The sequence below is a fragment of the Pongo abelii genome, chromosome 12 (assembly GCF_028885655.2).
Source record: "Pongo abelii isolate AG06213 chromosome 12, NHGRI_mPonAbe1-v2.0_pri, whole genome shotgun sequence".
NCBI classification, from domain to species: domain Eukaryota; kingdom Metazoa; phylum Chordata; class Mammalia; order Primates; family Hominidae; genus Pongo; species Pongo abelii.
In genome coordinates, this window is record NC_071997.2 from 23,860,928 (window position 1) to 23,874,144 (window position 13,217).

General features: G+C 42.0%; 1 protein-coding gene, 1 long non-coding RNA gene and 1 pseudogene across 7 annotated transcripts in view; 2 read left to right on the forward strand and 1 right to left on the reverse strand.

Annotated features, from left to right (window-relative positions):
* The window catches only part of LOC100439468 (tripartite motif-containing protein 43), a 175,034-nt gene extending 174,347 nt beyond the window's left edge, over positions 1–687 (forward strand). For all 5 annotated transcript variants that reach the window (XM_054547117.2, XM_024242826.3, XM_024242824.3 and 2 more), the window contains one exon: positions 1–687. In XM_054547117.2, the coding sequence (XP_054403092.2) occupies positions 1–482 (482 nt within the window). In that variant the 3' untranslated portion in view covers positions 483–687.
* Positions 688–3,528: 2,841 nt separating this feature from the next.
* On the forward strand, positions 3,529–12,879 carry LOC129057417 (uncharacterized). Of its 2 annotated transcripts, none has more exons than XR_008521987.1 (4): positions 3,529–4,426; positions 8,942–9,080; positions 10,806–11,085; positions 11,737–12,879. It is a non-coding gene; the product is annotated as an uncharacterized LOC129057417 (long non-coding RNA). The 2 variants fall into 2 exon arrangements; XR_008521981.1 differs by having other exon boundaries at positions 10,806–11,036.
* On the reverse strand, positions 5,233–8,099 carry LOC100940235 (Krueppel-like factor 4; annotated as a pseudogene).
* Positions 12,880–13,217: the final 338 nt, after the last annotated feature.

Genomic DNA, 13,217 nt, shown 5'->3' on the forward strand with positions numbered 1-13,217 from the left:
TGGAAATTTCCTTCCATTATGAAGTAAGCAATCACAACATCAGGCTCTTTGAAGATGTGAGAAGTTGGATGCTTAGACGTGGATCTTTGAATTCTGACAGATCTGACTATTTTGCTGCATGGGGATCCAGGGTCTTCTCCTTTGGGAAACACTACTGGGAGCTGGATGTGGACAACTCTTGGGACTGGGCTCTGGGAGTCTGTAAGGATGCCTGGATAAGGAAGAATAGCACAATGGTTAAATCTGAGGACATATTTCTTCTTTTGTGTGTGAAGGTGAATAATCATTTCAGTCTCTTGACCACCTCCCCAGTGTTTCCTCACTATATAGAGAAACCTCAGGGCCGGGTTGGTGTGTTTCTTGATTTTGAAAGTGGAAGTGTGAGTTTTTTGAATGTCACCAAGAGTTCCCTCATATGGAGTTACCCGGCTGGCTCCTTAAAGTTTCCCGTCAGGCCTTTCTTTTACACTGGCCACAGATGATCAGGATTAAGAAAACTTACTGTTTGGGAACTCCATATACAAGGGAGCCCTTCACTGTTGATATAAAGAAATCATACTGTTCAGGCTTTTTTCTACTTCAGTGTCACTTCATTTTATTGCTATTAAATATAAAATTTGTAAAAGGCAAGACTTTTTGTACATTTTCTTGCAATTAAAATAATCTCTTATGGCCCATTACCTAAAATACGTATTGTGATTTTCAAGTGTTTGTGAATTTATTGGATGGAATTCTGGAAATATGTGGGTGTGTGATTCCAACTTAATGATCTCATTCAGGAACAAATTTTGCACATCATGGACAGACGGTGTTTTGTACAATGAACTTGTAAGTGTGAGAGTTCCCTCCTATTACAGTAAATTCTACACCTCATCACTTTGGGGGGGAAAATTTATTTTACACAGAAGTTTTCACTGAATCTTTGGGCTAGAACAGGAATTTAACAGTCATGCATCCTATGGCAACAAAATACATTCTGAGAAATGCATTTTTAGGCACTTTTATCATTGTGTGAACATCAGAACACACTACAAAAACCTAGATAGTGTATCGATCTACAGACATAGGCTAATGGTACAGCCTATTGCTTTTCTGAGAATTTGCCAGCAATGTCTGAGCAAGAACCAAAAGGGTTGAACCCACATTGAATTCTGTAGCTGTTTGATAAAGCAAACAGCGTCACCCACGGAATAATAGACAGATGTGCAGACTGTCTGCTTTAAAATGTGTTTGTATTTCCAAGTCACACAGACTGTGAATTCTCACTGATAACCTAGAGACCAGACATAACCATCACCTCATGTTACATTGGAAACATATTAGTATCAGGTAAAAATAAATAAATAAAAAATAAACAAATTAACTAAATTAAACCAAAACCAAAAACAAAACAAACAAAACCCAGTTCTGATGAAAACCCAGTTTATAGTGAGTCCATTGAGTCTGTCTACCCACCAAATGGTCATTTTCATGATCACTGATTAAATAATGGAAACATTCTACTTCCAGTCCAGCAGATGATCCTGGCTGATGTCTGAGGTTCCTTGCTTGGGGCTGTTACCTAGAATATATTCAAATGGCCTCTCTAGGTAGCCGCTTGGGCTTGCTCACAGCATGGTAGATAATTTTCCACACTGAAGAGTCCCATAGAGTCAGGAGAATTGTATACTACCATTATTCTACAGAGTAAAACATCAGCTGTAGTCACAACCCTACACAAAGTAAAGGGACTAGAACACGCACACAGCAGTAGCAGTCTTGAAGTTACATCATAGAAAAACAATGTGGGATGGAATATATAATTTAGCACTCTTTTAGAGAGAGTGGGGGAGGAATATAACCTACTACACCTACTCTTCCTAAGAAGTGGACATTGAGGATCTATATCCAGAGACTGGGGGTCCTGTAAAACATGAGATCCAACGAGCCCCTTATAGAAACATCATTCAAGTTCCAGATTCCTGTAAAAGGGCAATTGATAATTGACCAGGTAAATATTTTTTGGAAATTTTCTTCAAGATTTGGTATCAACTGGACAATCATTAAGAGCACAACACAGCAAAATCACTGACGAAAATGCACACGACACTGGAGTAGAGGGGGGGAAGGGGTGGTCCATCTCCTTCAATATGACCAGGGACAGACACAGTAATTCTAGGTCAGTGAGATAAAAAAGGTCAGGGCATCCTTGTCAGGAACCGCCTTCTGATATCTATATGCGGCTGCAAACTATTCATGTAGGCCTTCTGAATGCCTTGTACTTCCCAAGATTTCTTGATGTTAAGAGCCACTGACTGGGCTTCATAGTACATAGAATACCTTCAGCATAGAGGGTGACAAAGTCTTTCCCTCAAAAGCCAGAAGTTCAGAAACCTGTAACCGAGTCATCCACGGGACCTTACCAGTAAGTGTGGGCTGAAGAGAGAGACACTGGCTTTAACCTCAGATAAAAGATATTCCATTCTCACTGCCTTGTAGCCTCTCATACTCAGAAAGGAAGGTGAGGCTAGGTCCTGACTATTCATTCTTCCAGACTGTGAAAGTTTTTGATGCTGACTCAGAGAAATGTCCTCTGCTTACTAAAATCTAACGTCTATTAACATTCTGCTGCAAAAGAGATAGGCCTTGTCTTGTCACAGTCCTCTCAACCTGTGCCCATATGTTCCACTCCTCTGGCCCTTACTGAACCATGATGACTGCCAGAATCACTCTGAAATTCTTCTGCCCCTGTCAGTCTTCTGGCCCAGTTCTCGGAACACAGGTCCCTGTCTATCCGCTTTCCAATGATCTGTCCATGCCCTTCAAATTCGCAACATAAGAAAAGTTGATCATGAAAATATCCCAGAATGGGAAATACGGGTACCCTGTTTTGTCTGAGACCAGCAATGCAGATGCAGGATTCTAGGGGAGGAGGAGAAAGCCAAAGTTGATGCCCTTGAAACTGCTCAGTCACATCCTTGTGACATCTAAAAGGGTAAAAGGTATTCAGGGTTAAATAATTGGAACAGAAAGAGGACAGTCAAGTTCAGGCATATACGGAGAAAGAGAGCTTCTATCAGAGCCTGACACCAAGTAAAACTCTTTCTTTAATGGAATGCACCCATAAATGTGTCAGAAAAATAACCCTTGGTGAGGAAAAGCAAAGTTGTAGAGAACAAGGGATAAAGAAGACAACAAGCAACATTTCCTGCCTATTTCAAAATAATTCTTGAGTGCTTACATTTCCTGGAATTGCCATGAGGCTTCTGTGTATTATCACCCACTGTGAAAAGGTCAGCTGAGAGTAATATGGTATCATGGTTAAGAGCAATGTCTTGAAGCTAAATTGCCTGGGTTTGATTCCCCAACTCACTGCTTATAAGCCTCATTCCCAGAACAAAGTGCCTTTCTCAAAGCCTTGTGCGTGGATGTGGGGTGTATGGGTGTGTTAGGCATATTTTTATATAATATAGTATTTGTATATTCACAGTAATTGTGTGTGTGTATTTGTGTGTGTGTGTGTATATATATATATATAAATATATATATGTGCTGGGATTATAGGTGTCAGCCAATGCGTCTGGCTTACTCTCACTTTTAATTATTGTCTTAGAAGCATGCATGATTCAATTTGTTTTTCAATTCACGAATATATCTAATGGCTAGAGATGTATTTTTTAACTTAACTGTCATGTTTTGCTGATAATGTAATTATGATATCTTTATTTCTATTCAACCCTCACATTATTTACTTCTTTTTCTTGTCTAGTTGCATTGAAAAGGACATCGAGCAAGGTGTTGAATACAAGTGATGATAACAGGGCTTATATCTCATTCCCATTCCTAAGTAGAAGCTTTCAAATTCTCTGTTAAGTATGGTACTGGCTCTAAGTTATTACGTTCTTATTAGAGAAAGTTCATGGCTATTTAAGTTTTTTTAATAGTGCTTTCAAAATCGTACAATGGTCATTTTATTGTATCAAATATTTTCTTCCTCTTTTTACAGGAACAATAATATGTATTTCATCCTGTTCATGTGGTGAGTACTTATTTCAATTTCTGATGTTACATTAGTCAACCTTTCTAGAATAAGCTCCACTTGGAGATGATATGAATTTATCTCTCACAAGATTTGATTAGCTAGCTAACTTTTTTGAATTGTTGCACCTATATTTATTTTAGAGTCTGTTCTGCAATTTGCATTTCTTGTAACACACTTATCAGGATCGAAGATCAAAATTATATGTTGGAGCTTGGCACAGCAGCTAGAGCCTGTCATCACAGCCCTTTGGGAGGCCAAGACAGGAGGATCACTCGAGCCTAGAAGTTTTGGGCTTCAGTGAGCTATGATCTTGCCATTGCACTATAGCCTGGGCAACAGAGAGAGAAGCTGTTTACAAAAAGTAAAAGAAAAACACAACAGAAAAGCAAAGTTACGAGTTGGGAGGTATTACTGCTTTTTTCTGTTCTCTAGAAGGGTTCGTCTAAAAGTGTGTGATTTTTTTCTTAAATGTCGTAAATATTTCACTGAAAAAGATCACCGGGTTTTTCATTGGGAGAAGTTTTGTTTTTTAAATAATAGGGTAAATTTTTAGAATCTACATCATATCTTAGATTTGTCTATGATTTCTTCTGTTGGTTTTTGTCAGATATGTTTTTCAGGGAAATTTCTCATTTCATCTAAATCATTAAGTGTATGAGCATAAAAGTCGTCTTAAAATCTTCTTATTAACATATTCATTTGTGGACGACCTAAGTGTTTGCCTATTTATTTTTGATTTGAACCCCTCTTCTCCATTTTTTAATTGAGTCTTACTAAGAATTTATCAATTTAATTTATCTGTGTAAAGAGCCTACTTTTGGCAGGTGTGGTGGCTCACACCTGTAATCCCAGCACTTTGGGAGGCCGAGGTGGGTGGGTTATTTGAGGTTAGGAGTTGGAGACCAGCCCAGCCAACATGGTGAAACCCCAACTCTACTAAAAATACAAAAATTAGCCAAGCGTGATGGTGCGTGCTTGTAATCCTAGCTACTCGGGAGGCTAAGGAAGGAGAATCACTTGAACCTGGGTGGCAGAGGTTGCAAGGAGCCGAGATCGCACCACTGCACTCCAGCCTGGATGACAGAGTGAGACTCTGTCTCAAACAAAAAAAAAAAGCATACTTTTGACTTCGTTGATTTTATCTACTGTATGATTTTTAATCAATATTCTACAATTATTTTAATTTTTTTTAGATTTTGGCATGAATTTACTTTTCTTTTTTTTTTAAATATTATAGGTTTATTTAAAACTTAATTCTCACCTTGAGTATGCAAAATACAAACTCCACAAAATGTTCATTTTACTTTGTAGTTTACAAATATACAAAATAGACGTTTGCTTAAATTTATATTACATATTTATTAAGGCAAGGAACTATATAGAAAAACACATTTGTTCTGCTTAAGGCATACTTGGGAATAAACCATTGTACAAATTATTGCACATCTGAAACCACAGTGCATAACAGACTGTCTGCATAAAAATGCTAAAGAAGTAAACCAGGTATATTACCTGACTTAGGTCATAAATGTAGATCGGAAGACAAATATAGATTTTCCTTGTCAAAGTATGCAGCAGTTTGAAAACTTTGGCTTCCTTGTTTGGTACCTTTAGAACCAAGACTCACCAAGCACCATCATTTAGGCTATTTAAACATGTTTTCTGTACCTGAATTTCTTCCTCTGCTTCTAACATCATAATAATGGCTTTTAGAAGGTAAAGAGAATACAAGGTGATCTTTTATGCTTACATTGCATCAATACACAATTCAAGGGAATTCTGGTCTTCCCTCCCCCCAACTCACGGATATAATTTATACCCTGATATCCACAACTTCCAGTCACCCCCTTGGCATTTTGTAAGTCCAGGAATATTCAGGTTGGATTTAGAATTGGAATGATAGAAGATCCAGTCACAGACCCCATCTATTCTTTGATTTTTGTCTTTTGAATTCCTCATTTTTCCTGATTATCCACCCACAAGATGACTCAGTTGGGAACTTGACCATGATTGTAGTGCTTTCTGGCTGGGCTCCTTCCCTCATCGGGAAGACAGTGTGAAAAGTAAAAAATACTGAATTCTCTTCTGGCAGTGTGGGTCATATCCACTGTCTGGGATCTAAAAATGCCTCTTCATGTGTAAGGCAAGGTGGTCCGACCTGGAAAATGCTCGGTCGCATTTTTGGCACTGGAACGGGCGGTGCCCAGTGTGTTTACGGTAGTGCCTGGTCAGTTCATCTGAGCGGGCGAATTTCCATCCACAGCCGTCCCAGTCACAGTGGTAAGGTTTCTCACCTGTGTGGGTTCGCAGGTGTGCCTTGAGATGGGAACTCTTTGTGTAGGTTTTGCCGCAGCCCGCGTAATCACAAGTGTGGGTGGCGGTCCTTTTCCGGGGCCACGATCGTCTTCCCCTCTTTGGCTTGGGCTCCTCCGGCATGCACGAACCGGGTGGCATGAGCTCTTGGTAGTGGAGCGGCGGGACTTGCGGCTGCATCTGGTCGGGCAGGAAGGATGGGTAATTGGGCCCTAGGTGGGGATGGAAGCCGGGGGGAAGCGGCAGGGCAGGGTGACAGTCCCTGCTGCTCAGCACTGCCTCAAGACCCAGGGTCGGGGTAGTCCTGCTGGGGAGCTGCCGCCCCAGGGGGAGGTCGTGTGCAGCCGGCCGGTGGCCATTGCTGAGAGGGGGTCCAGCGCCCGAGTGGGTGCACGAGGAGACCGCCTCCCGCTTGATCTTGGGACACGTGCGCGGCGGCCCGCCGTTGTAGGGCGCCACCACCACCGGGTGGCTACCGTCAGGGCTGCCTTTGCCGACGCTGATGACCGACGGGCTGCCGTACTCGCTGCCAGGGGCGCTCAGCGACGCCTTCAGCACGAACTTGCCCATCAGCCCGCCACCTGGCGGCTGCGGCTGCTGCGGCGGAATGTACACCGGGTCCAATTCTGGCCGCAGGAGCTCGGCCACGAAGCCGCCCGAGGGGCTCACGTCGTTGATGTCCGCCAGGTTGAAGGGAGCCGTCGGAGGGGGAGCGGGCTCCCTGCCATCAAGAGGCCTCCGCCCGTGCCGCCCGGCGCCACGCCCGGGTCGTTCCCGGCCCGGATCGGATAGGTGAAGCTGCAGGTGGAGGGCGCGCTGGCAGGGCCGCTGCTCGACGGGGACGACGAGGAGGAGGCTGACGCTGACGAGGACACGGTGGCGGCCACTGACTCCGGAGGATGGGTCAGCGAATTAGAGAGGATAAAGTCCAGGTCCAGGAGATCGTTGAACTCCTCGGTCTCTCTCCGAGGTAGGGGCGCCAGGTTGCTACCGCCGCAAGCGGCACCGGCTCCGCCGCTCTCCAGGTCTGTGGCCACAGTCTCCGCCGCCAGGTCATAGGGGCGGCCGGGAAGCACCGGAGGAAGTCGCTTCATGTGGGAGAGCTCCTCCTGCCAGCGGTTATTCGGGGCACCTGCTTGACGCAGTGTCTTCTCCCTTCCCGCCGGGCCAGACGCGAACGTGGAGAAAGATGGGAGCAGCGCGTCGCTGACAGCCATGTCAGACTCGCCAGGTGGCTGCCTCATTAATGTGGGGGCCCAGAAGGTCCTCGGGAGCCCGAAGCAGCTGGGGCACCCGAACCCCAAAGTCAACGAAGAGAAGAAACGAAGCCAAAACCCAAAAACCCAAATTGGCTGAGATCCTTCTTCTTTGGATTAAATATAAATCGGAAGCGTCCTTTTTAAAAAGTTCCTTTGTATACAAAAGTTCTTAGAAAAGTTGTAAACTCAAAAATAGACAATCAGCAAGGCGAGTAAGTAGGTCTGGTGGCCGGGCTGCGCTCTCTTCCCCTCAGCAGCGTCCCCCACCACTGTCGCGGTCGCCTCGAGTGCTGCCGTGGGCGCAGGGGCTGTGGCCGGGGCGGTGGGCGCAGGGGCTGTGGCCGGGGCGGTGGGCGGGCGGTGCCGCCAGGTGAGACTGGCTACCGTGGCGCGGAGCTGCGAACTGGTCGGCGGCGCAGGGCGCGGAGTCCGGAGAGTTGTGTGGAGCGCGCGCGGCCATGGGCGCGGGCCACGGGCGGGTGGGAGGGTGAGGGGCCAGAGGGACGGGGAGGGTCACTCGGCGGTTCCCGGTGCCTCCGCCGCCCGCCACCGCCTCTGCTCCCCGCGCGCCCGCAGACACGTTCGTTCTCTCTGGTCGGGGAACTGCCCAATTTACTTTTCTTTATCTGGCTCTTTGGGATAGACCTTCATTTGTAAATAACAGATGAATATAATGCTATACATTTTCTTCTTAATATTGTTTTAATTAAATCTCAGTTTTCTTTCTATATATCTTGAATATTATCCCATGAAAAATATATTCATTGCTTTTCTTTAATTCATGCATTTGCAGAGAAACTGTAAAGGAAAGAGAAGAAAATACTTTTTCAAACCTTTATTTTAAGTATAGCAATACATGCGCGGGTTTGTTACATGGGTAATCTTGTGTCATCAGGGTTTGTTGTATAGATTATTTTATCAACCAGGTCTCAAGCCTAGCACCCATGAGTTATTTTTCCTGATCCACTCCCTCTTCTAACCCCCCACCCTCCTATAGGCCCCAGCGTGTGTTGTTCCCCTCTATGTGTCCATATGTTCTCATCATTTAGCTCCCACTTATAAGTGAGAACATGCACTATTTGGTTTTCTGTTCCTGTGTTAGTTTGCTAAAGATAATAGCCTCCAGCTCCTTCCCTGTCCCTGCAAAAGACATAATCTAATAATTTTTTATGGCTGCATAATGGGAATACATTTTCTAGTTACATTATAAAACAATAAGAAACAACTGAAATTAATTTTAATAAAAATTGTTAACCAAATATATCCAATATGTTTCGACATGATTAACATGACAAATATTAGTAAGATATTTTATATTGTTACTCTTTTGTTGTTTGTTTTGAGACAGGGTCTTCCTCTGTCACCCAGGCTGGCATGCAGAGATGTGCATTCCAACTAACTGCAGCCTCAACATCCTGTGCTCCAGCAATCCTGCCACCTCAGCCTCCCCAGTAGCTGGGACTACAGCTGCTTGCCACAACACCCGGGTAAATTTTTTTTGGTAATGATGAGGTTTCACAATGTTGACCAGGCTGGTCTCAAACTTCTTGAATCATGAAACGTCCCACTGCAGCCTCCCATGGGCTGGTTTTACAGGCACGATCCACTGCACTCTGCTTTCTTACTTTTCGTGCTAAATTTTTGAAATTGTGCACTAGAAGATCTGAAGTAAGAGAAGTGTTAAAAAAGATGAGGCCCCCAAATTGCAAGAACCACAGAGAGTAATAAACTGTGGTCCAAAGGTAATCAGACAGATTTAAACTCATATACAGAAAAACCAATCTAAAAAGAAAGGAAACATTGATTATAAAGCAAGATTCTTGACTTGGTGATTGCAGACTTTGTGATTAGCAGTTTTCTATAATGGTAAAATTCAGGTCAGGCCATGAGAGTGGAGGCAGAGATACAATAAAGGAGAAGTTCTTTCAACCAGACCTCACAATCTAGTAGAAGTAGCAGACACACTAGTAAAGCAACAATCCCAGTACAACATGGAAACTGCCACAAATATCTATCTATTAGACATATAGAATTAAAGATCAAATCGTTTGCATGAGTCTTGAAGAATGAATGGAAATTTTCCAGGTGAATAAACAGTAACAGTTGTCCAGGTTCAGACAAACGCCTGCATAAGGGAGAATTTTCTGTCTAAGGTGGTTTTCAATACCTGCAATTCTCGGCAGATGAGCAATGCTTTGATGGTCCAGAAAAAATCGAGGGGTGAGTTAAAAGTGTATTTGTGGAATGCAACTTTTTATAAATCCAAAAAGTAACTTTTAAAAGGAGACTATGGATGGATTTCTGAATCACAAGTAAGGGAAACTCTGTCAGAGAGGACTTCCAACTGGACAATTTCAAATGAGGAATCTTTAGCTCATTTGAAATACCAAGGTCTTAGAAAAAGAGAACAGAGGCCATGGACTGGAGACGAGAGTGTGTTTTAAACAGGGTGGTCAGAAAATGCCTCAATGGAAAATTCATATTGAGACAACGTCTTGAAGAGGAAGGCAAACACAAGTGTGTGTGTGTGTGTGTGTGTTGTGTGTGTGTGTGTGTACTTAGAGAGAGAAAGAGAGGGAGAGAGAATTCTAGGTGAAGAAAACAACATGTGCAGTAATGTTGAGTTTGTGTTTATTTTGAGGGCTGAGGAACCACAAAGAAGTCTATGTTTTATGTTAAAGTCAGTATGAAAGGCAATGGAAAGAAATGAGATTAGAGAGACAAAGAAGGCCAGATCATAAACGAAGCCTTATTAGCATAGGTTTTGCTTGGTGAAATGCATTGAGCTGAGCATGCTAGTCTGAGGCTATTTCACACGTGATGAATTTAAATAACTTGCCCCAAATTTCAGAAATGAAAATAATTATTTCCTTTCTAGTCAATATAGCTCTAGAGTCTAACTATTAAGCAGGAACTGTCTGACTTTTGTATAAATATGGGTTGGAAAAGAGGAATCCAATTTGTTTTTCTTCTTTGTGACTATCTTAGAAAAAACACTTTATCATGAATAAAGTGAATATATTTGGGTAGATACATCTATGTTGGTTGATCTTCATGCAGAAAAGAAAAAAGAGTAAAATTTCATATAGTCTGAGAATTGGCAAGACCAAGAGTTAAAATATGGGATGTTCAAGAGACAAAGAGGAATCAGTGAGATTCAATAGGAGATGAGTAAATCGGTTTTGTTTTTGACTAACCCATTGTTACTGCAGGATTATGTGAATTTAAAGATAGAAGCAATCAGAGCTGAATATCGGAAGATGCCTGCATTTCTCCATGAAGAACAGAAACATCATTTGGAGATGCTTCAAAAGGAGGACAAAGACAATTTTTAGCAACTCAATAAAAGCAATGCCAGAATGGCCCATGAGAGGGAGATTTTAAAAGGAATGTATGAGGAGCTGAAGGAAATGTCCCATAAACCAGATGTGGAGCTAATCCAGGTACTGACTGACCATGGGGTATCAGGATGTGGAACATTCATGTGCGCAGGTGTTTTTCCTCTTTCCTGAAATGCTTTCTTCCCTGTATTTCCACGACTTCTTTCCAGAAACACATTTCCATAACTCATGCTACTTTGTGGGTAGAGTATAGCCCCTCCAAGGGATTTTACCAGAAAAAAGGTCCCTCTTACTTTATCCACCAGCAACAAAACTTTGTGGAATGGTCAAGGTAACAGCCCTAATAAATATTCCCCATCTACAGTCAATAATATATTTTGGCTTTTTGAACATTTATAAAATAGTGAGCAGTTCATTTACATTAGGTCAATCTGGAGACATGGCAAGACTGGGAGTTTGGGGAATCTAAATATTATTTTTCATCCACTCACATTTATAATAGGGCCTAGGGAAGATGACTGGATAGGTTCTTCATAGTTACTGCAGAAGATAGACTCTCTGGACCTTTTCTCCCTTCATTTGTGTAAAGAATGTCTTCAAGACTCCGACTTCACCAGGACATTAATTCATAACAATATGAGAGACAAGGTTTTTCATTAGAGAAGAAATATAAAATGCTTTCCAGAAGGGAAAATGGCAGGAAAATAATATTTTCAGAAACTGCCTCCAGATCTCACACTGAACTTAGTGGAAGACTCATCTTGCAGAAAGCACAAACGCTTTCTTTTTCTTTTTTTTACAGGTGTTTGGAGACATATTACCCAGGTGCGTGTGTACCTGGATTTTAGCAGGTGTTCTTTCAGTTTCCACAAATATTAAACAGGATCTACTAAAGCGAAGGCATACATGATCAAGATATTAATATTACTTTTTCCTGGATCTACTTTCGCTCCCCCACCTTATGTAGTCATCTATTATGTTGCCACACTCAGTGATTTTACTGGACAGATGCAAAGAAAGTATCAGAAAAAAAAGGAGAAGAAGCAAACACCAATACATAAATGAATAAACAAAAAAAGAATGAAAGAAAACAAGCTTCTCAATTTCCGATTGTTTTATACCTCCAAATCCTGGATAGGTGAAAGATAAAGTGTTGTTTCCTGGATGGTGGGAAAGTCACCAGGGGAAGCAGCAGGAGAGAGAAGGGGAAAGTATTTTAGAAGTGAGAAAGTGTTGATGATTTGTTGTTTACATATATATATACACACACACATATATATATACACACACATACACATATATATAATCAGCTGATGTGCTGAAAAATAGATTAAACAAACTGTAAAGTGTTAGTGCCAGAAAAGCCTGGCCCTAAAGAAGAAGAGCACACTGACAGGCACCAGCAGACGCTGGCAGCCATTAATGGTACAATGACATGGAAATCAGCTGAGAGCTCTTGGAGGTGAGCCCTGCTGCTGAGACGTTTTACTGCAGGGGAACACCACCTTCCCACTCCATCCCCCTCCTGGCACACCATTTATCTGCTGAAAGCTGCTTTCACCAATCAATAAATCTTGCACTCATTCTCCAAGTCCACATATGATCCAAGTTTTCTGGCACACTAAGGCAACAACCCTAGGATACAGAAAGCACTCTGTCCTTGCAAAAAGGCAGAGGGTCTAATTGAGCTGGTTAACACAAGCCATTTGTGGACAGCTAAGCTAAAAGAGCACACTGTAACACAAGCCCACTGGTGCTTTTCTTTTATAATACTATAAAATCTAAAACTTAAAGAAATGTCACTTTTATTTACTACTATACTCCAGGAAATAATAACACTTAATCAGTTAATATAATGTCTAGGACATAATGGATATGTAACAAATATTTCAATAATTAAACTTAAAAATGCATAAGAGAGATTTGAAAGCTTTGATGTTAAAGATAGGAGCATTAATTTAATGGTTTGCATTTTTTAGGATTTTAGGTTGATGTGAAAACAAATTAAATTCTAGAAGCTTATTTTTTTATTATTATTATTATACTTTAAGTTTTAGGGTACATATGCACAATGTGCAGGTTAGTTACATATGTATACATGTGCCATGCTGGTGTGCTGCACCCATTAACTCGTCATTTAGCATTAGGTATATCTCCTAATGCTATACCTCTCCCCTCCCCCACCCTAAACCTCATGCATTTTCCATTTTTTTAGAAAGTTTCCTATGTTTGTTGGGATGCAGGGATTATAGAGAGTGTATTAGCACAGAAGCCTAATGTGTG